Raw genomic sequence first — 27,097 nt, 5'->3', positions numbered from 1 at the left:
AGAGGGAGCATGGATGGGTGAGTATATCTCACTGGGGGGAGGGAGCTCTCAGAAAACACCGGCACTGGAATTCAGAATTTTCAACTTGGAACCCGAAAGTCAGAGTTTAGAAGTCAAGAGTTTAGAAGTCAAGAGTTTAGAAGTCAAGAGTTTAGAAGTCAAGAGTTTAGAAGTCAAGAGTTTAGAAGTCAAGAGTTTAGAAGTCAAGAGTTTAGAAGTCAAGAGTTTAGAAGTCAAGAGTTTAGAAGTCAAGAGTTTAGAAGTCAAGAGTTTAGAAGTCAAGAGTTTAGAAGTCAAGAGTTTAGAAGTCAAGAGTTTAGAAGTCAAGAGTTTAGAAGTCAAGAGTCGGAGAGGTCAAGAGTCGGAAAGGTCAAGAGTCGGAAAGGTCAAGAGTCGGAAAGGTCAAGAGTCGGAAAGTCAAGAGTCGGAAAGTCAAGAGTCGGAAAGTCAAGAGTCGGAAAGTCAAGAGTCGGAAAGTCAAGAGTCGGAAAGTCAAGAGTCGGAAAGTCAAGAGTCGGAAAGTCAAGAGTCGGAAAGTCAAGAGTCGGAAAGTCAAAGAACTCAAAAGTCAGAACTCAAAAGTCAGAACTCAAAAGTCAGAACTCAAAAGTCAGAACTCAAAAGTCAGAACTCAAAAGTCAGAACTCAAAAGTCAGAACTCAAAAGTCAGAACTCAAAAGTCAGAACTCAAAAGTCAGAACTCAAAAGTCAGAACTCAAAAGTCAGAACTCAAAAGTCAGAACTCAAAAGTCAGAACTCAAAAGTCAGAACTCAAAAGTCAGAACTCAAAAGTCAGAACTCAAAAGTCAGAACTGAATTTATAAATATGGAACTTGGAATTTATAATATAATATTGAACTTTGAATTTGGACTTCAGGACTTAGTCTTTGGAATTTGGAATCTGGAACTCGGAATTTGCTCTACATGGGAAAAGAACAGTGTCTCTATAATTAGGTAAAAGTTTACTTTTATAGTAAGCTGGAGGAAGCTATATTACAAGATTTTAGACTTGCTAAATAAACCTACTGCAGTGGGGAACAATACGTCTAATGCACAAAGTTCGAGAACCATTTTCCACAAATCAAGCATTTACACCACATGGGCAACTCCAATCACCATTGTTTCATGCTACCAACACTAATTTGAATTTAAGGGACGCTAAATGATATACTTAAGCCCTGTACACACGATCAGAATATTGTACAAAAAATACCGCTTTTGATGCGATCGCACGATAATCTGATCGTTCTCACACAGCTTTAGTCCGAAATTTTCCAAAGGGACAAACATGAAAATTTTTCTCATAAGATACCAGATCGGACGATTTTCGTTTAACCAGTACAGTTTATGTCCAAAAATACAATACAAATACATTACGTCACTTCTGAAATTTTTATTCTGTCATACGAGAAATTTCGTACTTTAGTAATCTATTCATTTTTGATATGAGAATAGTATGCAAAAAAAAGAAGAACAATCATTTGTCTGATAATCTCATCATGTGTACTAGGCTTTAAGCTGAACATTTGTTTGAAAATGCTTTTTACATTTGATGATTGGACAAATGCTGTTAAAAATCTTGTTTTCTTTTACAATGATAGAAATTTACTGAAAGAAAACCACATAGCGTAATACACAATTCCATCCTGATCCGTTGAATTTTCTCATCACTGTGGTAGAAATTAAAAGTTGATTTGACCCTACCAATGATTAGAAATTTGGACAAACATTCTTGAAGCGAACATTCTCAAACGAGAATCTACTAGCTGGCTTTATTCTGCAAAACTCATTCATACACATTCACGACTAAGGCCCCGTTCACATAGGGGCGACGCTACTTCGCACCCCAACCTCGGAGCGGCGGCCACGGACTTCATAGCATTGAAGTCTATGGCGGTCGCCTCCTGGTCGCCCCAAAGAAGCTCCGGACCCTTTTTCTAGGTCGGAGCGACTTGCGTCGCTCCTATTAGAACGGGTCCGCATCTTCCCTATGGGAGGCGACCTGCGGCGACCTGTGAGGCGACCAGGTTGCCTCACAGGTCGCCCTAGTGTGAACCGGGACTTAAAGTGATTGTACACAATTACCTTGTAAAACAACTCATTCAGTTTACAAATAGAAATGAAATGCAAAATATTTTTTGTATAGATACAAATTTACATTATAAATAACTTTTTTCCTCTTTTTTTTTTGTAAGTGATCACATTCCCTCTGTACTCAGCTGCAAGAGCTGGAGGGAGGAGAAGCAGCAGCACACTGAACTTCCCAGTGAATAGCTGTGCAGCGGGGGTGTGTCAGGACAAGTCTGATTATTGGAGGAAAGCACACTGAGTTCCCAGCATATCTGTAGAACTGACCACGGTGTGCTCTCCTGTTTAGTGTGGTTCGTTTTTAATAGGAAAGCAGAGGGACTGGCAGGAACACCAGGGATTTCACACAAAGGAAGCAATGGAAAGAGAACAGGAGACTCTCTCATACAAGTACATGGTACTGGAGGCACATATCAGGAATATGAAGTGTTGGGGTAACAAACCTATTTACTTATTTGTAGTAAAATATTCATTTAAAGGGGCAGCTGCCAAGTAATACAAAAAAGATCTTAACCACTTGCCGACCGCATAACCTACATTTCCTGCGGCAGGTTGGCTCTATTGCACGAAATCACGCACCTGTATGTCATTTAGTGCTATAGCGTTTAAGAGGTGCGCACGTGCCGCCAGAGGCCCAATCGCCTGCTTATTGGACAGAGGGGGAGCCAATCAGCAGGTCCGACTAACCCGATGTCCGCCAGCCACCCACGATCGTTCCAGAGAGAGGCAGAACGGAGGTCTGCCTATGTAAACAAGGCAGATCACCATTCTGACAGGGGAGCAGATGGAGATCTAGTGTTTCTGCTAAGCAGGAACATGGATCTCGGTCTTCCCCCAGTCAGAGCAAACCCCCCACAGTTAGCAAGCACCCCCTAGGGACACATTTAACCCCTTATGTGAACTCCTTCCCTGACAGTGTCATTAGTACAGTGACATGCATATTTTTTTTTAGCACTGATCATTGTATTGGTGTCACTGGTCCCCAAAAAAGGGTCAAAAGTGTCAGTTAATGTCTGATTTGTCTATCGCAATCCCGCTATAAGTCGCTGATCGCTGCCATTCGTAGTTAAAAAAAAAAATTCCATAAAAATGTCCCATCATTTGTAGACGCTATAACTTGTGCGCAAACCAATCAATATATAAGCTTATTGGGGTTTTTTTTAACCAAAAATATGTAGCAGAATACATATTGGTCTAAACTGATGACGAAATTTGATTTCTTACATTTTTTTTTTATTGGGAATGTTTTATAGCAGAAAGTAAAAAATATTGTCTTTTTTCAAAATGGTTGCTCTTTTTGTTTTAGCGAAAAAAATAAAAACCGCAGAGGTGATCAAATACCACCAAAAGAAAGCTCTATTTGTAGGGAGAAAAGGACATCAATTTTATTTGGGTACAGCGTCGCACGACTGCGCAATTGTCATTTAAAGTAATGCAGTGCCGTATCGCAAAAAATGGCCTGGTCAGTAAGGGGGTAAAACCTTCCGGAGCTGAAAAGGTTAAGGTTGGCGCATTTATATATCTTCAAGAATACATACTTGAATATTAGAAAAAAAAAAAGGGATGGGGGGGCAGGAGGTTCTGCGCAACCTCTAATGTTTTTGGGGGGTTGTTTTTGTATTTCTGTAATTGTATTTCTTACTTTATGAAAACGTATTAACACTGAGTTTTCAAATAAATTAGAAAAAATTTAGTGTCACTTTTAGCATTTTCAACATTCCAGATAACATCCAATGTCACATTCTGGAATGTTGAAAATGCTTAAATTCTGTTTATTATGTTTTCATAAAGCAAGAAATTGTAAAAAGCAAAACATTTTTTACTGCGTGTTCCATTTACAAATACAGTAAACCCCCGATCCATCGCGGTTCAGTTTTTGTGGTCTCGGTATATTGCGTTTTTTTTCTGTAATGTTATTTTACTATATAAATCATTAAAAATGAAATATTTTTGTGTTTTCCATAGCTCTTGCTCTGTCTCTCAGTATCTTTTATGTGTTTAAATGAGTTTCTATTGTTTTAAAAGTGTGTTTAACCACCTCAATACAGGGCACTTAAACCCTCTTCCTTCCCAGACCAATTTTCAGCTTTTAGCGCTGTTGCAATTTGAATGACAATTGCGCGGTCATGCAACACTGTACCTAAACCAAATTTGTGTCATTTTTTACCCACAAATAGAGCTTTCTTTTGGTGGTATTTGATTACCGTCAGGTTTTTTCTTTTTTGGTGCACAAATAAAAAAAGACTGAAAAGTTTGAAAAAAAAAAAAAAGTTTTTTTGTTTAGGTTATAAAATTTTGTAAATAGATATGTTTTTTCCTGCACTGATGAGCACTGATGATGCCGCACTGACAGGCACTGATGAGGAGACACTGATGGGGTGGCACTGATGGGGTGGCACTGATATGCAGCACTGATGAGCACTGATATGTGGCACTGATAGATAGCACTGATATGCAGCATTGGTGGGCACTGATAGGCAGCGCTGATGGGCACTGATAGGCAGCACTGATGGGCACTGGTGGCACTGATGGGCACTGATGGGTGGCACTGTTGGGCGGCAATGATCGGCACTCATTGGCACTGATCGGCACTGATGGGCACTGATAGGCAGCACTGGTGGGCAATAATGGGCACTGGTGGGCAGCACTGATAGATGGCAATAACGGCACTGGTGGGCAGCACTGATAGATGGCATTGGTGGGCAACACTGATAGGGAGGGCACTGGGGGGCTCTCTGAGCCCTGCTTGCCATCCCTGGTGGCCATGGTGGGCATCCCTGGTGGTCATGGGTGGGCATCCCTGGTGGCTTAGTGGCACCCCTCCCCCCCCCCCCCCCAAGGCTGCACTGGTAATCAATGTTCTGATTACCAGCACAGACCCCCCCTGTGATCAGTGAGTAATTAGAAATACTCACTGATCACCCCAGCAGCAGCACCGATCCTCTGATCTTCTCCTCACTGACAGGATCTGTCAGGAGGAGAAGAGATCGAAGCCGTTACAACGGCTCTATTTACATTACATGACGGCTGTAATTGGACACAGCCGTCATGTGATCAGGAGGGCCAATCACAGGGCCCTCCTGCCGAATGATGTTGCTCTGTGTCCGAGGGACACAGGCACATCGAGATCGCGCCGCTGCGCGTGCCCGCGGCAGCGCGATCTCTCTCCTTCTGAAGGACTTTCCGGAATGTCCATTCAGAAGGACGAGACTCCCGCCCGGCCGTATATCTACAATGGCCCGGGTGGGAGGTAGTTAACCACTTGCCGACCGCCGCACAACTATTTACTGCGGCGGTCAGCCCCTCACAGGCAGAGCGACGTAGTACTACGTCGCTAGCCCGTGAGGGTCTAGGGATCGAGCGCGCCGCCAGAGGCGCGCTCCCGCGCGGTCACGGACCCCCCTGCGTGTGTGACCGGCGGACCCGATCGTCCGCCGGTCACTCGCGATCGTCGGTGGAGAGGGAGAAAGGCAGGCGGCTAATGTAAACAAGCCGCCTGTCATTCTCCCCTGTGTATGAATGATGATCATACGGTTCTACTATGTAGAACCGTTGATCACTGTTCTTACACCTCAAGCCACAGCCAATCACAGTTAGAATCACGCCCCTAGGGACACACATGGCCCCTCCCTCTCAAAAAAGTTAACCCCTTCACTGCCAGTGTAATTTTACAGTAACAGTGCATATTTATAGCACTGATTACTGTAGAAATGTCACTGGTAACCCAAAAAGTGGCAAAAATCTCAGTCAAGGGTCCGATCTGTCCGCCGCAATGTCGCAGTACCGCAAAAAAATAAATAATCGCAGATCGCCGCCATTACGCTTTAAAAAAAACAAAAAAACAACAACAAAAATGACAAAGATCTTTTCCTTTGTTAGTAAACGCGATAACTTTTGCGCAAACCGATTTGCAATTTTTTTTTACCAAACATATGTAGCATAAAACAAATTGACCGAAAATGTTAAAAAAATTTGATTTTTACATTTTTTTTTGTGGAATTTCATATTAAAAAATGTGAAAAATATTGTTATTTTTGCAAAATTTACGCTCTTTTTTTGTTTATAGCGCATGATCAAAAAATCGCACAGGTGATCAAATACCACCAAAAGAAAGCTCTGTTTGTGGGAAAAAAAGGACGTCAAATTTGTTTGGGTACAGCGTCGCACGACCGCGCAATTGTCCGTTAAAGTCACGCAGTGCCGAATCCCAAAATAGGCCCTGGTCAGGAAGGGGGTAAAATCTTCCGGGGCTTAAGTGGTTAAAGACCTTAAAATGCTTTTAAAAGTACAGTGACAGTAAAAAAAAAAAAAAAAAACATGCCTACGGTGTATTTTAAAAGGGTTTTTCTATTTCGCGGATTTTCACTTTTCATGGGTGGGTCCGAAACATAACCCCCGCGATGGAGGGGGGTTTACTGTACTCTTTGGAAAAAAAAAAGACAACCAATGACAAATGCAAGACTCACAGCTGTGTCCTAAAGATGACGGTCAGCAGAGAGAAGGCCACAGAGACCGCCAGTCCCAGGTCTAAGTTCAGCAGTATCGTGGCCACGAATGTCACCAACCAGACCACCTGAAAGAGACCACATTGGAGAATTTCCATCACTGCAATAATTTATAGAACTTTCAGACCTGAGCCCATTAGAACCTTGGAATAACAGTTGTTTACACTATTGAGCTATTAGTTCTGTGAAACTAGGTGTACTGTGCAAATAGGTGCAAAATCAAATGTTACTAGGTTATTTTCTCTCTAGGTCTATAGAAAAGTGCCACATCTGGGTCTGTAGATGCTGCGGATGATCATAGGCAATCCTTATTTACTTTGTTTTTGATGAACAGGTGGGAATGCATAATAATAAGTGAACAAAGTTTATAAATGTGATAGTAGCGCACTGCCACCTATTGGTAAAAATTAAGAAATTGCAGGAGGCAGATGCTGCAATCACCAAATGTGTTCCCACATCCACAATATATCAATATTAACCTCTTGCCGACTGCCCACCGCAGGGCGGCTCGGCTGCGCAAAATCACGTGATTTCATGCTTGCCGCCGGAGCCGCGCTTACACTGTGTTTAGACACAGCGGGAGGCGGGCCGCGGGAGGAGCGGCGGCGATCGCCGCCTCTCTTCCGCGATCGTCAGATAAACTGACAAAAGACCCGCCTGCTGATGTAAACAAACTCTTCTGTCAGACAGGCAGTGAGAGATCAGGAGTTTCAGCTAAGCTGAAAATTCCATCTCTCTGTGCCTGTCACAGAACCCTTCCCCCACACAGTTAGTAATCACATTTAGGTACACATTAACCCCTTTGATCACCCCCAGTGTTAACCCCTTTCCTGCCATTGTCATTTATACAGTAACAGTGCATAATATTTAGCACTGATTACTGTAGTAATGTCACTGGTCCCAAAAAAGTGTCAAAAATGTCAGTTAGGGGCCCGATCTGTCCGCTGCAATGTCGCAGTCCTGCTAAAAAAAAAAAAAAAAAACGCTGATCGCCGCCATTACTAATAAAAACAAAAAAATAAATAAAAATTCCAAAAATCTATGCCGCAGTTTGTAAACGCTATAACTTTTGCGCAAACCAATTAAAGTGGAGTTCCACCCTAATTTTATACTTGCCTCCATCTTCTCGCTCCGGGTCACCTGAAAAACAAATGGATAATCGCAATTTTTTTTTTTTTTTTACTTACCTTGTAGAGAAAATATACTTACCTTACTTCCTTCTTCCTCCCCTCGGCGGCCGCGGCAAGTCGTCACTTCCTGGCATTTGCAATGATTCCTGGGAGCTGAACGTCATCGCTCCCAGGAATCATTGCACCTGCACCGGCCCCGACGTCAGTTCCGGTGCGCGCGCGTCATTCCCTTCTAAACAGGTTCTGGGCATGCCCAGAAGCTGTGGAGGGATGACGCGCGCGCACCGGAAGTGACGTCGGGGCCGGTGCAGTGCATCGTGGGACCGAAGAAGAAGGAAGAGGACGCCGAAGAGGATCGCGCTGGCTTCAAGCTGCCCACACCTGAGATGGCAGCGCTGGAGAATACTTTTTCAAGGTAAGTATTTCTTCTTGCAGGTAAGTGCAACCCGGGACAGATCAGAGGCTAGCCATTGTGGAATGTACTAGCCCTGACTGTCCTGGGGGTATTTTTTTTTAAAAAAATGTGCACTGGGTGGAACTCAGCTTTAAAATACGCTTTTTGGGATTTTTTTTTTTACCAAAAATATGTAGCAGAATACAAATTGGCCTAAACTGATAAAAAAAAAAATCGATTTTTTTTAAAAAAATTTATTGGGAATGTTTTATAGTAGAAAGTAAAAACAAATGGCGTTTTTTTTTCAAAATTGTTGCTCTTTTTTTGTTTATAGCGCAAAATCTAAAAACCGCAGAGGTGATCAAATACCACCAAAAGAAAGCTCTATTTGTGGGGGAAAAAAAAGAACCTCAATTGCATTTGGGTACAGCGTCGCACGACCGTGCAATTCTTCATTAAAATAACGCAGTGCCATATCGCAAAAAATGGTCTGGTCATTAAGGGGGTAAAACCTTCGGAAGCTGAAGTGGTTAAATTGTGTGATCGTGCTGCCTCTAAATAAAGGTAAAAATAATAAGTAGAAAGTGACAAAAAATGACTAAATAGGTAAGTGTTTCATATATAGAAGGCGCCAGTGCAAATTAAATCCATAAACAAACAAATAATGCAAAAAAGGCCAATGCAATAAATAATAAAGCTTCTTATAGCTTGTGCAATTTAAAAAAGTCTATTTGATAAGGTGCTTCATAAAGATGACACCACAGTGGAACGATCATTTTCCACTCGCGCTCCTTTCACCAGGTGAAAACAAATGTTGCATTATAATACAAATTTTGCTTTTTGGTTTAGATAGATAAGTTAAGCGACAGTGGTGGACTTTACGGCCCCAGGGTTGCAAGATTTAGCTTTTGGGTGGATCTTCATTTAACTCTCCTTTTATCACCTTCCACATAAAAATATGCATTTGTCTCTGGAGCTTCAAAAAAAAAAAAAAAAAACTGTTTAGTTGAAAATTTCTTTACCAAGTCAATTCTGTTTGTTCTCCATAGCAAGGGGATATCTCTAAACTGCTTGAAGATGCCCTTCAAGTTCACGATGACAACTGATGCCAGGATTGCCTGGGAGGAAGGAACAAAAGACATGTGATGAATCAGGGGTACAACAGCACTAAGAGATGCCGGTTAGCCCAATCTGAATTATTTCTAAACACTGCCGGGGTTAAACATAGGGCAAAAAAAAAAAAAGTATACATTCCAGTTAGTGACAAGTCAATGAGCACCAATCTGCTCCACCACCACCTGTCCCCCATATGATTGGTTTAATGGTCCGGACCTCCTAACGGCTTCACTACCATTGCAGCACCATGTCCTTCAATGATGGGGCACTATTCCACCCACTGACACTAATGATGGGGCACTATTCCTCCCACTAACACCAACGATGGGGCATAATTCCTCCCACTGACATCAATGAGAGGGCACTATTCTTCCCACTGACACCAACGATGAGGCATAATTCCTCCCACTGACATCAATGAGAGGGCACTATTCCTCCCACTAACATCAACGATGGGGCATAATTCCTCCCACTGACATCAATGAGAGGGCACTATTCTTCCCACTGACACCAACGATGAGGCACTATTCCTCCCACTGACACCAATGATGGAGCACTATTCCTCCCACTGACACCAATGATGGGGCACTATTCCTCCCACTAACACCAACGAAGGGGCACTATTCCACCCACTGACACCAATGATGAGGCACTATTCCTCCCACTGACATCAATGAGAGGGCACTATTCTTCCCACTGACACCAACGAAGGGGCATAATTCCTCCCACTGACACCAATGATGGAGCACTATTCCTCCCACTGACACCAATGATGGGGCACTATTCCTCCCACTGACACCAAAGATGGGGCACTATTCCTCCCACTGACACCAAAGATGGGGCACTATTCCTCCCACTGACACCAAAGATGGGGCACTATTCCTCCCACTGACACCAATGAAGGGGCACTATTCCTCCCACTGATACCAATGACAGGGCACTATTCCTCCCACTGGCACCAATGATGGGGCACTATTCCTCCCACTGACAACAATGATGGGGCACTATTCCTCCCACTGACAACAATGGCACTATTCCTTACACTGACATCAATGATGGGGCACTATTCCTCCCACTGACACCAATGACAGGGCACTATTCCTCACACTGACATCAATGATGGGGCACTATTCCTCCCACTGGCACCAATGATGGGGCACTATTCCTCCTACCGACACCAATGACGGGGCACTATTCCTCCCACTGACACCAATGGCACTATTCCTCACACTGACACCAATGATGGGGCACTATTCCTCTTACTGGCACCAATGATGGGGCACTATTCCTCTTACTGGCACCAATGATGGGGTACTATTTCTCCTTCTACTGACCACAGGCGCTATGCAAATATTTCTAACTTCCACTGATCACCAAACCCAAGTTACGGTTTACTCCCACTGATGCCAGGACATTTTCTCCTCCTTCTGGCCACCGACTGAAGCCTGGAGCAGAGGGGTTCTTTGGCTGGATCCTGGGCCCAGCCCTGCCAGAGGAGTATCCCTGTATTAAGGGCTCTGCCGCTCTGGGCAGTCTACTGGAGTCGCTGCTTGGGGGGTCTGAGGTCCCAGCTGTAGTCTGACATTTCTCCTTTACAGCCTGAAGAAGCTCACTGGAGGATACCAGGTGAAGTCTGGAGAGAAGAGTGTCCTGTGGTTCTGTGGGTTTGTGAGTCTGTGTATCCTTCACTGAAGAGTGCCTGTTAGATGTCAGGAGGAGGCAACTGATGATCCTGTGGCATTGCGAGTTCTGACCTAATCCCTGCGCTTTAGAGGCTTTGTGCAGTTTTCAGTTCTACAAAGAAGCAAGTACTAGGCATTCTCCAAGCAAGTAGTGAACTTTGTGAAAGGCCTCTGTTAGAATAGTGAGGAGGAGAGGTGTCTTCGGTTGTTTCAGTTCTTTCGGGGTATCCCATGTGTTCCCCCATACCCATTTAAGTTCAACTCAGCAATAAAAATATAAAAGACATCCCTAGACTGTTTATTTGAGCCAGTGAGAGTAAAGAAAATACTGTGCATTAAATTGGGGAAACAGGACCATGAAAGCCAGCAACTCCTTCGGGGGTGTGCTACATTTAGAATGTTTGAAGACCCCCGGACTAGATAAAATGTGTGGGAGGCACTGCTTAGAGGCGATTTTCAAGGTAGCAAATAATTGGGTAGACCAACATTTAGGTCAACAGAAACATTGTCTTTTTTCAGAAGTCTTGTATGTGAAGTTTGAATTTGACGATAGATTGGGATTTATTTCCTGGATACACTATTGCTAAATCTACAGTTCCTTGTAGTGCACTGAAGCTAGAATTCAAACAGCACCTCACAGGGTCACTGGGGGCAAACTTCCTAAAACTTGGTCCTGTACCACTAGTGGTGCACTACAGCAGTACTGGAAATAAAACTGAAACCATGAATACGCAAGTATTTCAAGGTTTAATTTTCAGTTTTGACTGGTTTGTGGAAGCCAAGGTTCAACATACATAGTAGGTGAGGCTGAATAAAGACAATAGTCCATCCAGTTCAACCTGTGTAGGTGTGTGTGGACGTATTCATTTCTCATACCCCTAAATGTTCTGATCCTTGAGATGTACGTCCAAGAGTCTTTTAAAAGTAGCCATACTTCCCGCAGTTACTACCATTTGTGGAAGGGAATTCCACAATCTTGTAGCCCTTACAGTAAAGAACCCCCTGCATAGCCTGAGGTTAAATCTCTTCTCTAAAAGGCATTGTATGACCTCGTGTCCTCATGCATTCCTTTCGACTGAATAGTTTTTTTCTATGCTCAGATCACTGTTGAGGTGTTTGTAAATCGCTATCATGTCCCCTCTCAGGTGTCTCTTCTCCGGGGAGAATAAATCAAGCGCTTCTAAATGCTCTTTGTAATTAAGGTCCTCTAATCCCCCAATAAGTTTTGTTGCCCTTCTCTCTACTCTCTCAAGCTCCAATACATCCCTTCTGAGGACTGGCCACCAGAACTGGACAGAATACTCCAGATGTGGTTGGACCAGAGTTTTATAAAGTGGCAGGATTATAGTTTGATCTCTGGAATACATCCCCTTCTCTGGAATACATTCCCTTCCTTATGCATGCCAATATTCTGCCAGCTTTGGCAGCTGCAGCTTGACATTGCCCCCTAATGAGTGAGAACTCTTCAATCCGCAGGGGCATGGGCTTTGCTGATTGTAAAGCTTTAGGTCTAAGTCAAGAGTGAGGCCAGACCTCTGCATGGAGACCACTGCTCCCCCCACAGAGAGTGAGAATCCTTCCCTGCAGCATGCTGGCCAGGGACAGGCTTTTTTATTCAGGCTGTGGCTGTCTTGGAAAGAAAAAAACAGCTAGACTTTGTGCACCTTTTGTTTTATGCACCTGGAATGCAATTCCCTGGTTTAAACTGAAAGTCCAATTCAGCTTTAAATATTTTATAGGTGTTTACATAACTGTCTCTTTGGTTACAAAATAATTTTAGGGTACAATGTTCTTTCGGTGTACAAAGACAGAACAATCATTGTCATTGTACAGGGTCACCTAGGGTACGTCCTGCTGCCACTTATAGAAGACAAAAGGCAATATTCCGATAAACTCACCGTGCTGTAAATGAACTCACTTTTGGCAAAGTCTTAAACAGCTCACCGGCCTTCAGAATGATGATGAGGATAACCAAACAGGACACCGCTCCTGCCACCTGAAGAAAGACAGACAAGAGTTTCAGCATCAAGAACAAAAGGGAGAAGTCGATCGATTTGCTTGGTATGGGATGATCCAACTGTGCATGAACGTGTATGTTCATGATTCCAATTGTTCGATCACATCAGTCGATTCGCTGTGGAATAATTAGTCCAGGGAATGCTTTCCATTCATTGACAAAATGCAAAGTGATCCCTGAATGCCGCTCGGCACAGCACCTGGAAATCGTTCGGTGATCACTGTAGTAGCGGTGCCTATTATAGTGATTTTTAGCTTCCACAGGAGTCCCACAGGTACAGCACACATATATATATATATATATATATATATATATATATATATATATATATATATATATATATATATATATATATATATACTTATATTGGTCAGAGTGGTCCAATGTAACTATGTATAAAATACCATTCCTACAATCCAGCTTTAACCACTTCTGGACCGGAAGGATTTGCCCCCTTAATGACCAGGCCATATTTTGTGATTCGGCACTGCGTTACTTTAACGGACAATTGCGCGGTTGTGCGACATTGTACCTAAATAAAGTTAATGTCCTTATTTTTTCACAAATAGAGCTTTCTTTTGGTGGTATTTGATCACCTGTGCGATTTTTATTTTTTGTGCTATAAACAAAAAAATGCGACAATTCTGAAAAAAAAAAAAAAAAAAAAAAACAATATTTTTCACATTCTGCTATATAAAACATTCCCAAAAAAAAAAAAAATTAAAAATCAAAATTTTTTAACATTTTAGGCCAATTTGTTTTCTGCTACATATTTTTGGTAAAAAAAAAAAAGTTATTCCGTCTACTAACTATGGGAAAGATTTATGTCGTTTTTATTGTTTTTTTTTTTTTACTAGTAATGGCAGCGATCTGATTTTTTTGTGGGACTGCGACATTGCAGCGGACAGATCGGACACCTAACTGACATTTTTGATACTTTTGGGGGGACCAGTGACATTACTACATTAAATCAGTGCTAGAACAATGCACTGTTACTGTAATAATGACACTGGCAGGGAAGGGGTTAACACTGTGGGTGATCAAGGGGTTAAATGTGTACCTAGGGGCGTGGCTTGTGAAGTGATCACAGAGACCTGTGTTCCAATATAGAAGGATGTTGTTTACTTGTGTTCATCTCTCTCAGCGGGGAATGATCGCGGGTGACAGGCAGCAAATGGAGCCGCCTGCCCCGTGCATCAGAGTCCCTGCTGACGAGTGGGGACAGGAGCACGCCGCTCCCCCGCACGAGCTCACCCCCTAGCTGCAGGTGTGCGACCAACATATACCTACTTCGGTTTGCGCAGGAGCGGCTGCCTGCCGCAGTATAACTGCGGCGGGCGGTTGGCAACTAGTTAAATAAGATCCTAATAATAACTGACCTTAAAACGCATAGTTTCACTAAGCACAAACACCTTTTCCTGCCTCTTATCATGCAGTCACGTGATGTAGTCCATGTACCTCCATAGCTCACTGCTTGATGGTTAGAGATTAGTGTCAGCATATGAATAACCTTTGAGCCTAGAGGTTATATAAAAGAACACATCCCCAGCATCCTTTTAGGCATACATGTTCCTTCCTGCTGGCCACTAGATGGTGCAGATATTAACAAGCTCACCAAATTTTTGGTAGAATCACAAATATGTTTTGCACTTATCGAAAAGATCTATCAACAACTTTCAACCGTATATTTCACAGATCGAATAGGAGGAATATATCCGAAGGTCAAAGGCAGGTTTATTTTTTTTTATTCGCACACCTGCAGCTAGGGGGTGAGCTCGTGCGGGGGAGCGGCGTGCTCCTGTCCCCACTCGTCAGCAGGGACTCTGATTTGCTGCCTGACACCCGCGATCGTTCCCCGCTGAGAGAGAAGAACACAACAAGTAAACAACATCTCTGTGATCACTTCACAAGCCACGCCCCTAGGTACACATTTAACCCCTTGCTCACTCTTATCAGGTACATTGACTTCAGGGTGTGGACTGCAGAACACTTCTCCTTATGTCACAGAGCAGAGGAGATGTGGGGGATGTGTTCTGTAGTCCTACACACTTCCTGTCCTAGGGGGACATCACTGCTCTTCCATAGATACAGAACAGCGAATGATTGTTGTCACCTTAACCACTTCTGGACTGGAAGGATTTCATCTTAATGACCAGGCCATATTTTGCAATTTGGCACTGCGTTATTTTAAATTACAACTGTGCTGTACCCAAATAAAATTAATGTCCTTTTTTCCCCACAAATAGAGCTTTCTTTTGGTAGTATTTGATCACCTGTGCGATTTTTATTTTTTATTTGTTGTTGCGCTATAAACAAAAAAAGAGCGACAATTCTGAAAAAAAAAAAATATTTTTCACATTCTTCTATAAAACATTCCCAAAAAAAAAAAAAAAAATTTAAAAATCAAATTTTTCATCCTTTTAGGCCAATCTGTATTTTGCTACATATTTTTGGTAGAAAAGCTATCGCGTCTACAAAATACGGGAAAGATTTATGTCATTTTTTATAATTATTTTTTTTTTTTTTTTACTAGTAATAGCGGCGATCAGCGATTTTTAGCAGGACTGCAACATTGTGGCGGACAGATCCGGCCTCTGACATTTTTGACACTTTTGGGGGTACCAGTGACCTTACCATAGTAATCAGTGCTAAAAATATGCACTGTTACTGTAATAATGACACTGGCAGGGAAGGGGTTAACACCAGGGGCAATCAAAGGGTTAAATGTGAGCCTAGGGGGTGTTTTCTAACTGTGGGGGGGGCGTGGCTTGTGAAATGAACACAGGAACCTGTGATCCTAAATAGGAGGATCACAGGCACTCTGTGTTCATTTCAGAGAGAACAACGGTCTGCTGTGTTTACAACAGCAGACCATTGTTCTCAATCAGCGGGGAGCGATCATGGGTGCCTGGCGGCAATCGCGACCACCAGCCCCGTGGATCGGCATCCCCCCTGCCTAGTTGGGGCGGGCGCGTGCCTCCAATCGCCTTACCTGTATAACTTGCCGACTTGCGGTCGGCAAGTGGTTAATGGAAGCAAAATAGGTAATAGGACTGCCATCATAGGCTACAACTAGCAAATTGATCCCTAGAGGACATGGTAAGTCTAGGGCTGGGTTAAAGGGTAGGCAGAAGAGGCAGGTGTCTTGGGCGCTTTAGCTAGTGGTGGTGTACAAATGGGCAGGACCTGCAACTTATGTTGTTGAAGCAGTTTACAGCTCATTGGGGGGGGGCACACTCTGGCCTTTTCACCTTGGGTGCTAAATGGAACTGGTCCTGGCACATGGTAGGTCATTGCATGGCTAGGCTTAGTAGATGATGCTCTTATCTCATTAGACAGGGGGGGGGTTGTACCTGGCTGTTCCCTCCTGTGCTCTCCTGTACCAGACTCCTCGACATGGCCGTCCCAATCGTGAAACACTGGAAGAAACTTCCCACAGAATTACTGAGGCCAAGAGCGATGAATTCCTACAAGAGAACAAGAGAACTTCTATTGCTCCGTCATTTATTCCAATAGCATACAAGTACTGTAGGAGACTTCACCTGGTTACTGTCTATGTTGTAACCGTGTTTCACCGCAAACATCTTCACTAGAGAGATGGTAAAGGCGTAGACCACCACTGCTATGGCAAAGGCATTGCCAACCACACTGGCAAAGAGGGAAACATCTGGCACGAATGGAGCCTTCAGCCTGCAGCACAAAAAGGGAAGTATCATAATATAGTTTACATGGAATGTAGAAAGAACAAGAGCGCCATAGGAAATGTGCAAGTCCAGTAAATCTGTACTTTTCAATAAGTGGTCACCAGGAGAGACCGACAGGTTTCGGGGAATCAGCACTCCCTCATCAGGGCTAAAAAACAAGTTAACCTTTTTTACATTTTATTTATAATAATTTTGTATATAATAATCATAATAATTTCATCATCATTACCCTATTATATCTCAGTGTGCTTTTTTGCACATTTTTAGCACCAACCAAAATATACCATGCGCTAGAAGTGTTAAAAAAAAATAAAAAAATAAAAAATACCCTAAGACAGCCCTCACTAATATTTACACACAAAAAGAATATCAATAGACATTAATCCAGAAATGCGCAGCGCTGTCAATTTCAATTGACAATAAATATGAAAATGAATGTGAATAAGTATAAAAATATAGGAATCCTCGTAAGCCACTGTGAGCCCCTTTCAGACAAAACGCGTAGGGTTGAGCTAACTTTTTGACATCATATAATGCTGTATATCACTGTCTATATGTGAGTACATACAGTGCATCCGGAAAGTATTCACAGCGCTTCACTTTTCCTCATTTTGTTATGTTACAGCCTTATTCCAAAATGGATTAAATTATTTTCTTCAAAATTTTACAAACAATACCCCATAATGACAATTTATAATTAATTTATAAAAAAACAAAAAAAATCATACGTACATAAGTATTCACAACCTTTGTTAAATACTTTGTTGAAGCACCTTTGGCACCAATTACAGCCACAAGTATTTTTGAGTATGATGCTACAAGCTTGGCACACCTATTTTTGGGAAGTTTCTCCCATTCTTCTTCGCAGTACCTCCCAAGCTCCATCAGGTTGGATGGGGTGCGTCGGTGCACAGCTATTTTCAGGTCTCTCCAGAAATATTCAATGGGGTTCAAGTCTGAGCTCTGGCTGGGCCACTCAAGGACATTCACAGAGTTGTCCCGTAGCCACTCCTTTGTTATCTTAGCTGTGTGCTTAGTTGTCCTGTTGAAAGATGAACCTTTGCCCCAGTCTGAGGTCCAGAGCGAACTGGAGCAGGTTTTCATCAAGGATGTCTCTGTACATTGCTGCATTCATCTTTCCCTCAATCATGAATAGTCGCCCCATTCCTGCCTCTGAAAAACATCCCCACAGCATGATGGTGCCACCACCATGCTTCACTGTAGGGATGGTATTGGCCAGGTGATGAGCGGTGCTCGGTTTCCTCCAGAATTGACACTTGCCATTCAGGCCAAAGAGTTTAATCTTTGTTTCATCAGACCAGAGAATTGTGGAAGACGGTGCTTTGGTCAGATGAGACCAAAATTGAACTTTTTGGCCTAAAAGCAAAATGCAATGTGTGGCGGAAAACTAACACTGCACATTACCCTGAACACACCATCCCCACCGTGAAACATGGTGGCAGCATTAGTTTGTGTGGATTCTTTTCTTCAGCAGGGACAGGGAAACTGGTCAGAGTTGATGGGAAGATGGATGGAGCCAAATACAGGGCAATCTTAGAAGAAAACCTGTTAGAGTCTGCAAAAGACTTGAAAATGGGGCAGAGGTTCACCTTCCAGCATGACAACGACCCTAAACATACAGCCAGAGCTACAATGGAATGGTCTAGATCAGGCATGTCCAACCTGCGGCCCAGAACCGCAGGCAATGCGGCCCACTGACCCCTGACAATTTTATTTTTTGCTGTGAAGGAAGGAAGTCGGGTCGGGGCATGGCCACAATGGCTTCCAACTAACGGTAGGCAGAGGCTGCCTCGGAGGGGAGGGGGGGGGGGGAGGCGAGCATGTGCAGTGTTTCTTACTCCTACCACCATGACCACTTCGAATCACTGAAGTGGTCATGGTGGTTAGAGTGTTCCTTTAATATCTCTCAGAAGAAGTAAACCTCTGTATACTGATTCCATTTCATTTGATCATCCTCTAGTTGTGTTAAATTAGTGCGGGGGGGGGGGGCGCGGCAGCGTTTTATTACATATATACCTTAACTATAGTATATATTTTATATGCGGCCCGAGAAAATTTCTCTACACTCAATGTGGCCCAGGGAAGCCAAAAGGTTGGACACCCATGGTCTAGATCAAAGCATATTCATGTGTTAGAATGGCCCAGTCAAAGTCCAGATATAAATCCAATGGAGAATCTGTAGTAAGACTTGAAAATTGCTGTTCACAGACGCTCTCCATCCAATCTGAAAGAGCTTGAGCTATTTTGTAAAGAAGAATGGAAGAATGGGCAAAAATGTCCTCTCTAGATGTGCAAAGCTGGTAGAGACATCCCCAAAAAGACTTGCAGCTGTAATTGCAGAGAAAGGTGGTTCTACAAATTATTGACTCGGGGGGGGGGGGGGGGGGCGGGGGTGAATACAAATGCACACCGCACTTTTCACATATTTGTAATATTTTTGAAAACCATTTATCATTTTCCTTCCACTTCACAATTATGTGCTACTTTGTGTTCGTCTGTCAGAGAAAATCCTGATAAAATACATTTATGTTTTTGGTTGTAACATGACAAAATGTGGAACATTTCAAAGGGGTATGAATAGTTTTTCAAGGCACTGTATGTATTTAAACTGACAGTGCTGCAACGTTTGTGTATTCATTTCTATTGATATTCATTTTTATCACTTTTTGTAATGCAATACTAACATTATGCTGTAATAATATTTATTTTATTTTACACTATGGTTTATAGTATGTATACCTTGGTTATCTTATATAACATCATATACTATAGACCAGTCATATTGTTTTTCTTAACCAGGGTTTCTCTAAAGGTTGCTTGCTAGGAGTTCTTTGGGCTGTGAAAAGTGATCGTGCTAGAACTTTATGGGTACCATCAGGTAGATCAGTCTAACACCACTCAGTCTTTCCACTGACCAACACTTTTTTCTTTGACCACCATAGTAGGTCTAATCATTTTAAGTAGGTGTTCCCTGAGACCTGAATATTATTTCAAGGGTTACTCCTTGGTAAGAAGGGTGAGAAAGACTGCTACAGACTCTTCTATAATAATGCATTCATGTTTTTTCCCACAACCTCTCAACCATTTTGCCGCTGCTCACTAGAGCTCTACTGCGGCAAAGTGGCTCTTGTAGGTCTGACGACATAGACCTACGTCGGCAGACACTCCCCCTTCTCGGTGGCGCGCGCGCGCGCGCCGCCGGAGACTCGCTCTCGCTGTATTCAGTCACAGCGGGAGTCGGGCCAGGGGAGGAGCGGCGGCGATCACCGCCGCTCTTACCCGATCGTCGGGGAATCGAGTCTGGAGATCCGCCCGCTTGTGTAAACAGAGCGGGCGGATCTCCGAAGTGACAGGCAGGGTCAGATTGCAGGGTTCAGCATAGCTGAACCTGCGATGTCCCTGTGTCATTCAGTCACCTCCCCCCACACACGTTAGTAAGCACCAGGCATACATTAACCCCTCCCTCTCCAATAAAATTAACCCCTTCCCTGCCAGTGTCATTTTTACAGTAACAGTGCATATATATAGCACTGATTACTGTAGTAATGTCACTTGTACCCCCAAAAGTGTCAAAAATGTCAGTCAAGGGTCCGATCTGTCCGCCGCAATGTCGAAGTCCCGCAAAAAAAAAAAAAAAAAAAATAATTGCAGATCGCCGCCATTACTCGTTAAAAAAAAAAAAAACACCAAAAATGACAAAAATCTTTCCCTTAGTCAGTAAACACAATAACTTTTGCGTAAACCAATCAAAATACGCTTATTGTGATTTTTTTTTTACCAAAAATATGTAGCAGAAAACAAATTGGCCTAAAATGATAAATTTAGATTTTTACATTTTTTTGGGGGGAAATTTCATATAAAAAAAATGTGAAAAATATTGTTATTTTTTCAAAATTGTTGCTCTTTTTTTGTTTATAGCGCAAAAAGTAAAAATCGCACAGGTGATTAAATACCACCAATAGAAAGCTCTGTTTGTGGGAAGTTAAAGTCGCACAGTGCCGAATCGCAAAAAGTGGCCCAGATGTAAGACAGCAAAATCCTCCGGTGGTAAAGTGGTTAATGCTCAAAATAAATAGATTTCATTTTCATTCCAGGTTATCTCGTTTCTTGGCCATGATTAAGGGAGAGTTGAGCCCTCAAAGTGTGTTGACTTCTCTTTGTGACCACATATTGTGCATAATAAAGCTTTTCCGGTCTTACACAGTTTCTGTAGTGCTATTTTTTACACTACATTCTTTGATTCCTCCGGAGATCCCAATGTATACCCTGGCTCACAGAGAGCTGAATCATGGAGAAAATGGATAGAGATATACATAATTGAATTAAGACAGTGGTCTCCAAACTGCAGCCCAGGGGCCAGATGGTTTTCTTTATCATGCCCTTGGGACACTATTCCTCCTACTGACAATGTCAAAGGGGAATCATTTCTCCCACTGACACCAACAATGGTGCACTATTCTTCCCACTAACACCAATGAGGTTTCACTATACCTTTCACTTGCATCAATGATAGGGCACTATTACTCCAACAGACACCAATAATGGGGCACAATTCCTTCCACTGACACCAACGTGGGGCACTATTCCTTCCACTGACACCAACGTGGGGCACTATTCCTTCCACTGACACCAACGTGGGGCACTATTCCTTCCACTGGCACCAACGTGGGGCACTATTCCTTCCACTGGCACCAACGTGGGGCACTATTCCTTCCACTGGCACCAACGTGGGGCACTATTCCTTCCACTGACACCAACGTGGGGCACTATTCCTTCCACTGACACCAACGTGGGGCACTATTCCTTCCACTGACACCAACGTGGGGCACTATTCCTTCCACTGACACCAACGTGGGGCACTATTCCTTCCACTGACCCCAACGTGGGGCACTATTACTCCCACAGACACCAATAATGGGGTAAAATTCCTCCCACTGACACCAACGTGGCACTATTCCTTCCACTGACACCAACGTGGCACTATTCCTTCCACTGACACCAACGTGGCACTATTCCTTCCACTGACACCAACGTGGCACTATTCCTTCCACTGACACCAACGTGGGGCACTATTCCTTCCACTGACACCAACGTGGGGCACTATTCCTTCCACTGACACCAACGTGGGGCACTATTCCTTCCACTGACACCAACGTGGGGCACTATTCCTTCCACTGACACCAACGTGGGGCACTATTCCTTCCACTGACACCAACGTGGGGCACTATTCCTTCCACTGACACCAACGTGGGGCACTATTCCTTCCACTGACACCAAGGATGGGGCACTATTCCTTCCAATGACACCAAGGATGGGGCACTATTCCTTCCAATGACACCAATGATGGGGCACTATTCCTCCCACTGACACCAACGATGGGGCACTATTTCTCTGACGCCAGGGTGTTTTATACTCCAAATGGCTCCAGTTTGGCCCCTCTAGTCAGAAAGACAGTAAACTGACCCTTTGTTTAGAAAGTTTGGAGATCCTCTGAATTAAGGGAACATTAATGTGGACCTGTCAGTAACTTTACAAGTCTGCATTAATAAAATTCCTAACATGTCCACAGATGCAGAAACAGAACCAATGGAAAGCACAGCTCTACTTTTTATTATAAAACAGCCAACCTTGAGCTCTAGTCTACTATCAGTCTGCTGCAGGCAGTATGAAGCATTTCCTCAGTCTCCTGCCCCATGACCAGATTGCAAAATTGTAAATTCAGAGCAAGTTTCAAGGTGGGAGGCTGCAGCAAGGGCTTATCTTTGTCAGATATTTGTGAACACAGCCAAGAACAGCATATTTGTGTCATCTTTGAGCTGGCATCTCAGTCCAGGAAGTAGATGGTTACACTTGGGTGATGCTTCAACAAAGATGGTGCCGTCCTTACTGACAGAAAGTAGATGAAGCCATTGTCAGAGGGAGTCCTGTGATCTCAGCGAGAGGTAAAAATACCTAGATGAGTCACAATTACTCATTATTTGCCCCTTAACAGATATTTGACACCAAGTCCATGTTAAGGAACCCAAGTTGGCCATGTCAAAACCAACCACACAACATACAGAATCAAGTGGTTCGGACAGCCACACTCCAAGCAACCTCATCTGTATTGAAAAGCATATAAAAGCAACTTGTGACAGTTAGAAGACACTGTGGGCAGTGCTGTATTTTGGCCTAGGCCAACAAGGCTCAGGCCTAGGGCAGCACTTTGTAGGGGGGCAGCAAATAAACTGCCCCCCCCTCCACCTGAGTCTCTATTGGCCACTGGTTGCTAGAGCCACCTCTCTCATCTCCCCTCTCTCACTCTCATCCCCCCTCTCTCACCCCTCCTCTCTCTCACCCCTCTTATCTCTCTTTCTCACCCCTGTTCTCTCTCTCACCCCTCCTCTCTCTCACCCCTCTTATCTCTCTTTCTCACCCTGTTCTCTCTCTCACCCCTCTCACTCTGTCTCTCTCTCTCTCATCCCCCCTCTCTCTCAACCCCCCCTCACCCACCCCCTCTCTCTCTCCCTCCCTCACCCACCCCCTCTCTCGTGAGATCTCAGGGGTTCATGCTGGGACTTGTAGTCCTTCAATTTTGGAGTCACATCCATTAAAAAAGAAGGAGTGGGGCAAAGTTACATAGGTGGAGGAGGGGGGGGGCACCCAATTTTAGTCTTGCCTAGGGCAGCACAAAACCAAAATACACCACTGACTGTGGGGACTAGAGAGGTCAAGGCGTTTCGCAAGAACACGAAACACGCCAACCTCTCTAATCCCCACAGTGTCTATGTAACTGCCACAAGTTGCTTTTATCCTTTTTTAATAAAAGATGAGGTTGCTTGGAGTGCGGCTGTCCGAACCACTAGCCATTCTACATGGCTACAGTAGAGTGAACCAAGCCTAGCACTTAAGAGGGTAATGTGGAGGAGTGTGCTGGCGGGCTGACCTGGAGCAGCTTTTTTTTTCCTTGACTTGTTGGAACCCAGGGCTTTTTTTTCCAGCGGGAACGCGGGGCAACGCAGTTCCAGCACCTCCAGTCTGAATATATGCAATGGCAAAGGGGTGCTGGGGTCAGTGGGGTGATCTGGTCTATTGATGCTAGCTGCTGGCGAATCTATTGTTGCTGGAGGGCATTTTGTTTTGGGGGGGTTGGGGGGGAGGCTACTGTTGCAGTGGAGGATTTATTGTTGCTTGGGGGAACTTTTGTTGCTGGGGGGGGCTATTGTTGTTGGGTGGGGTCTATTGTTGCAGGGCAGGATTTATTTGTGGGGGGATTGTTGCAGGGGAGGATTTATTGTTGCTGGGGGGGCTATTGTTGCTGATTAAAAAAGAATAGCGCACACATGCAAAAGAAATGACCATCAAATATGGAGACAATCCATAAATAAAAATGGTGATTTAGTCCCACCATATGGCCATATCGTGCTCAAGCCCACCACTGCGTCAAAGTACCCCTACACTATCCATAAAAAAGGGGTGAATCCAGCCTCTCTAACCCTTGGAGACAACACTCTCTGGTGGGCTTGAGCACGATATGGCCATATGGTGGGACTAAAATTGGATTTTTGACTTACCGTAAAATCCTTTTCTCTTAAGCTCATTGACAGACGCAGTCCTCTTTGATTAATATCAGTAGGGTTATACTGCCCCCTACAGGAGTAGGACACTAGGCAGGAAAAACGTTCTGGCCACACCTTAGGGGCAGTCCCAGAGGGTATATCCTCTCTCTCCCTGCTACAGGATGTCAGTTATGTAACAAAGCAGTGTCAGAGAATTTAACCCAACCCAACTCAAAATAGAGGGGCGGGTACTGCGCCTGTCAATGAGCTTAAGAGAAAAGGATTTTACGGTAAGTCAAAAATCCAATTTTCTCTGTCGCTCATTGACAGACGCAGTCCTCTTTGATTAATATCAGTAGGGACGTCCCAAAGCAGTGCCACAAATGATGGGTGGGATAATGGAAATCAAAATCCAATCCAGAAGGCCCAACCGGTGCCAACCAGAAGTCTTAAAGGCTCATCGGACAAAAGGATGAGACTCAACTGAAAACCCAACAGAAAAAAAAAAAACCCTCGAGGTAGACCACCGGTCTCCTCAAACAGCGGCCTGCAGAACTTTGCGGCCAAAAGAGGCACCCGCCGATGCCAGCACATCAACTTTATAAAATTTTGTAAAGGTATGAACCGACAACCAGGTAGCCGCCTTGCAAACCTGAACCACTGACGCCTGATGGCGGAAGGCCCAGGAAGCACTAAGCGCCCGAGTGGAGTGCGCCTTAACAGGGAAAGGAGGAACCCGACCCTTAATGTGAATCAGTCTCACGAAAAGAGTCCGTAGTAGTCAAGTACACCCTGATCGCCCGAACCACATCCAAGGAGTGTAACGCAAACTCCCGAGGATGACTGGGCTTAGGACACAGGGAAGGTAGCACAATATCCTCATTTAGATAAAACTCTGAAACCACCTTAGGAAGAAAGGATGGATTCGGACGAAGAACCACCTTATCCCTATGAACCACCAGATATGGGGAACGACAGGACAATGCGGCCAGTTCTGACACCCTGCGTGCAGAAGTGATAGCCACCAAAAAGGCCACCTTCTGGGATAAGGTAAGCAAGGGAATCTCCCTAATATTTTCAAAGGGAGGTTTCTGAAGAACCGACAACACCAGATTGAGATCCCAGGGCGGCAAGGGCGCGCGCACCGGCGGAGCCAGGTGCCGCACCCCCTGGATGAAATTCAGCACCAAGGAATGAGTAGCCAGAGGCCTCTGAAAGAAGATTGCCAACGCTGAAACTTGACCCTTGATAGTGCTCAAGGCCAGTTTCTGCTCAACCCCTTGTTGCAGAAAAGCCAATATCCGGGCCACCGAGTAAAAACGTGGAGGAAACCCAAGGGATTCACACCACGCGATATAAGACTTCCATGTGCGATGATAGACCTTTCTGGAAGTCGCTTTCCTTGCTTTAATTAGAGTAGGAATAACTGAAGCTGACAACCCTTTGTCCTTCAGCACCTGGGTCTCAACAGCCAGGCCGTTAAAGCCAGTGATCGTAAAGCAGGATGGAAGATCGGTCCCTGAGTCAGCAGATCCTCCCTGAGAGGAAGTCGCCAAGGAGCGTCTGCGACCAGCCTGACCAGGTCGGCGTACCAAGCCCGACAAGGCCAGTCCGGAGCCACAAGGATAACTGGAATTCCCTCCACCTCTATCCTGCGAAGGAGTTTTGGCAGCAACTTGAGAGGAGGGAAGGCATACAGTAGCTGATACTGCCCCCACGGGGCGACCAGCGCGTCTGCAGCGTCCACTAGAGGATCGCGGGAGCGGGCTACAAACCTCCGCACCTTCCTATTGAGCCGAGATGCCAACAGATCCACATCCGGGGTGCCCCAACGAAGGCACAATTGGTGAAATACCTCTGGATGAAGAGACCATTCCCCTTGATCCAGAATCTGACGGCTGAGAAAATCTGCCTGCCAATTTTCCACCCCCGGAATGAATATCGCGGAGAGAGCTGGAACAAATCGTTCCGCCCAACGAAGGATGCCGGCCACTTCTACGGCCGCCAGGACACTCTTGGTGCCCCCCTGGTGATTGACGTAAGCCACTGCCGTGGCATTGTCTGACTGGATCCGCACCGGGCTGCCCCGGAGCTGTTTGGTCCAGTGAATCAGACAAAGTCTGATCGCTCTCAGTTCCAATACATTTATCGGTAACCTGGATTCTTGCAGGGACCAGAGCCCCTGAGCAGATCGTCTGCCGAGAACCCCACCCCACCCGGATAGACTGGCATCCGTGGTGACAATCGTCCAATAGATTGGAAGAAATGACTTCCCCTGACTGAGCATTGGTGACCGAAGCCACCAAACCAGAGATTCCCTGGTTTGTTCGCTCAGCCGGATCCGATTGTCCAGGGAATCGGGATTCCGGTTCCATTTGAGAAGAATCTCTTTTTGAAGAATCCGGGTATGAGACTGGGCAAACGGTACTGCCTCGAAGGAGGCCACCATCAGTCCCAGAACCCTCATGCAAGTCCGCAGGGAAGGCCAGTTGACGGTCAATAATAACTGAGTCGCCGACTGAATCTTCCGGAGTTTCTCTGCCGGGAGAAACACTTTTGCCAGGGATGTATCCAAAGTTAGGCCCAGATAGTTCAGTCTCCTGGTGGGGACCAGAGATGATTTCTGCCGGTTCACCAGCCACCCGAACTCTTCCAAAGAGATCATAGTGATCTCCAAGTTTAGCAACAGAGCCTGCGGAGACTCCGCATGGAGTAGAAGGTCGTCTAGGTAGCCTAGAACCGAAATGCCCCGCTGTCGCAACAGTGCCAAAACTGGGGCCAAGACCTTTGTGAAGACGCGGGGAGCAGAGGCGAGACCAAAGGGTAACGCCGCAAACTGATAATTGTTCTCTCCCACGGAAAGGCGAAGAAAACGCTGATGTCCTGCGTAAATGGGAATGTG

The 27,097-nt window shown here is 44.6% G+C and overlaps 1 protein-coding gene across 3 annotated transcripts in view; it reads right to left on the bottom strand.

Annotated features, from left to right (window-relative positions):
* The window catches only part of LOC309561756 (solute carrier family 26 member 6-like), a 93,417-nt gene that overhangs the window by 22,453 nt on the left and 43,867 nt on the right, over positions 1-27,097 (bottom strand). For all 3 annotated transcript variants that reach the window (XM_082265766.1, XM_082265765.1, XM_082265767.1), the window contains exons 9-13: positions 16,475-16,622; positions 16,286-16,399; positions 12,834-12,911; positions 9,140-9,235; positions 6,555-6,661 (exon numbers count right to left, since the gene is read on the bottom strand). In XM_082265766.1, the coding sequence (XP_082121892.1) occupies positions 6,555-6,661; positions 9,140-9,235; positions 12,834-12,911; positions 16,286-16,399; positions 16,475-16,622 (543 nt within the window). The remainder of the gene's footprint in view (positions 1-6,554; positions 6,662-9,139; positions 9,236-12,833; positions 12,912-16,285; positions 16,400-16,474; positions 16,623-27,097) is intronic.

This window comes from Pelophylax lessonae (assembly GCF_965119305.1).
Source record: "Pelophylax lessonae genome assembly, chromosome: 8".
In the NCBI taxonomy this organism is placed as follows: domain Eukaryota; kingdom Metazoa; phylum Chordata; class Amphibia; order Anura; family Ranidae; genus Pelophylax; species Pelophylax lessonae.
This window is presented reverse-complemented; position numbering and strand designations above follow the sequence as displayed.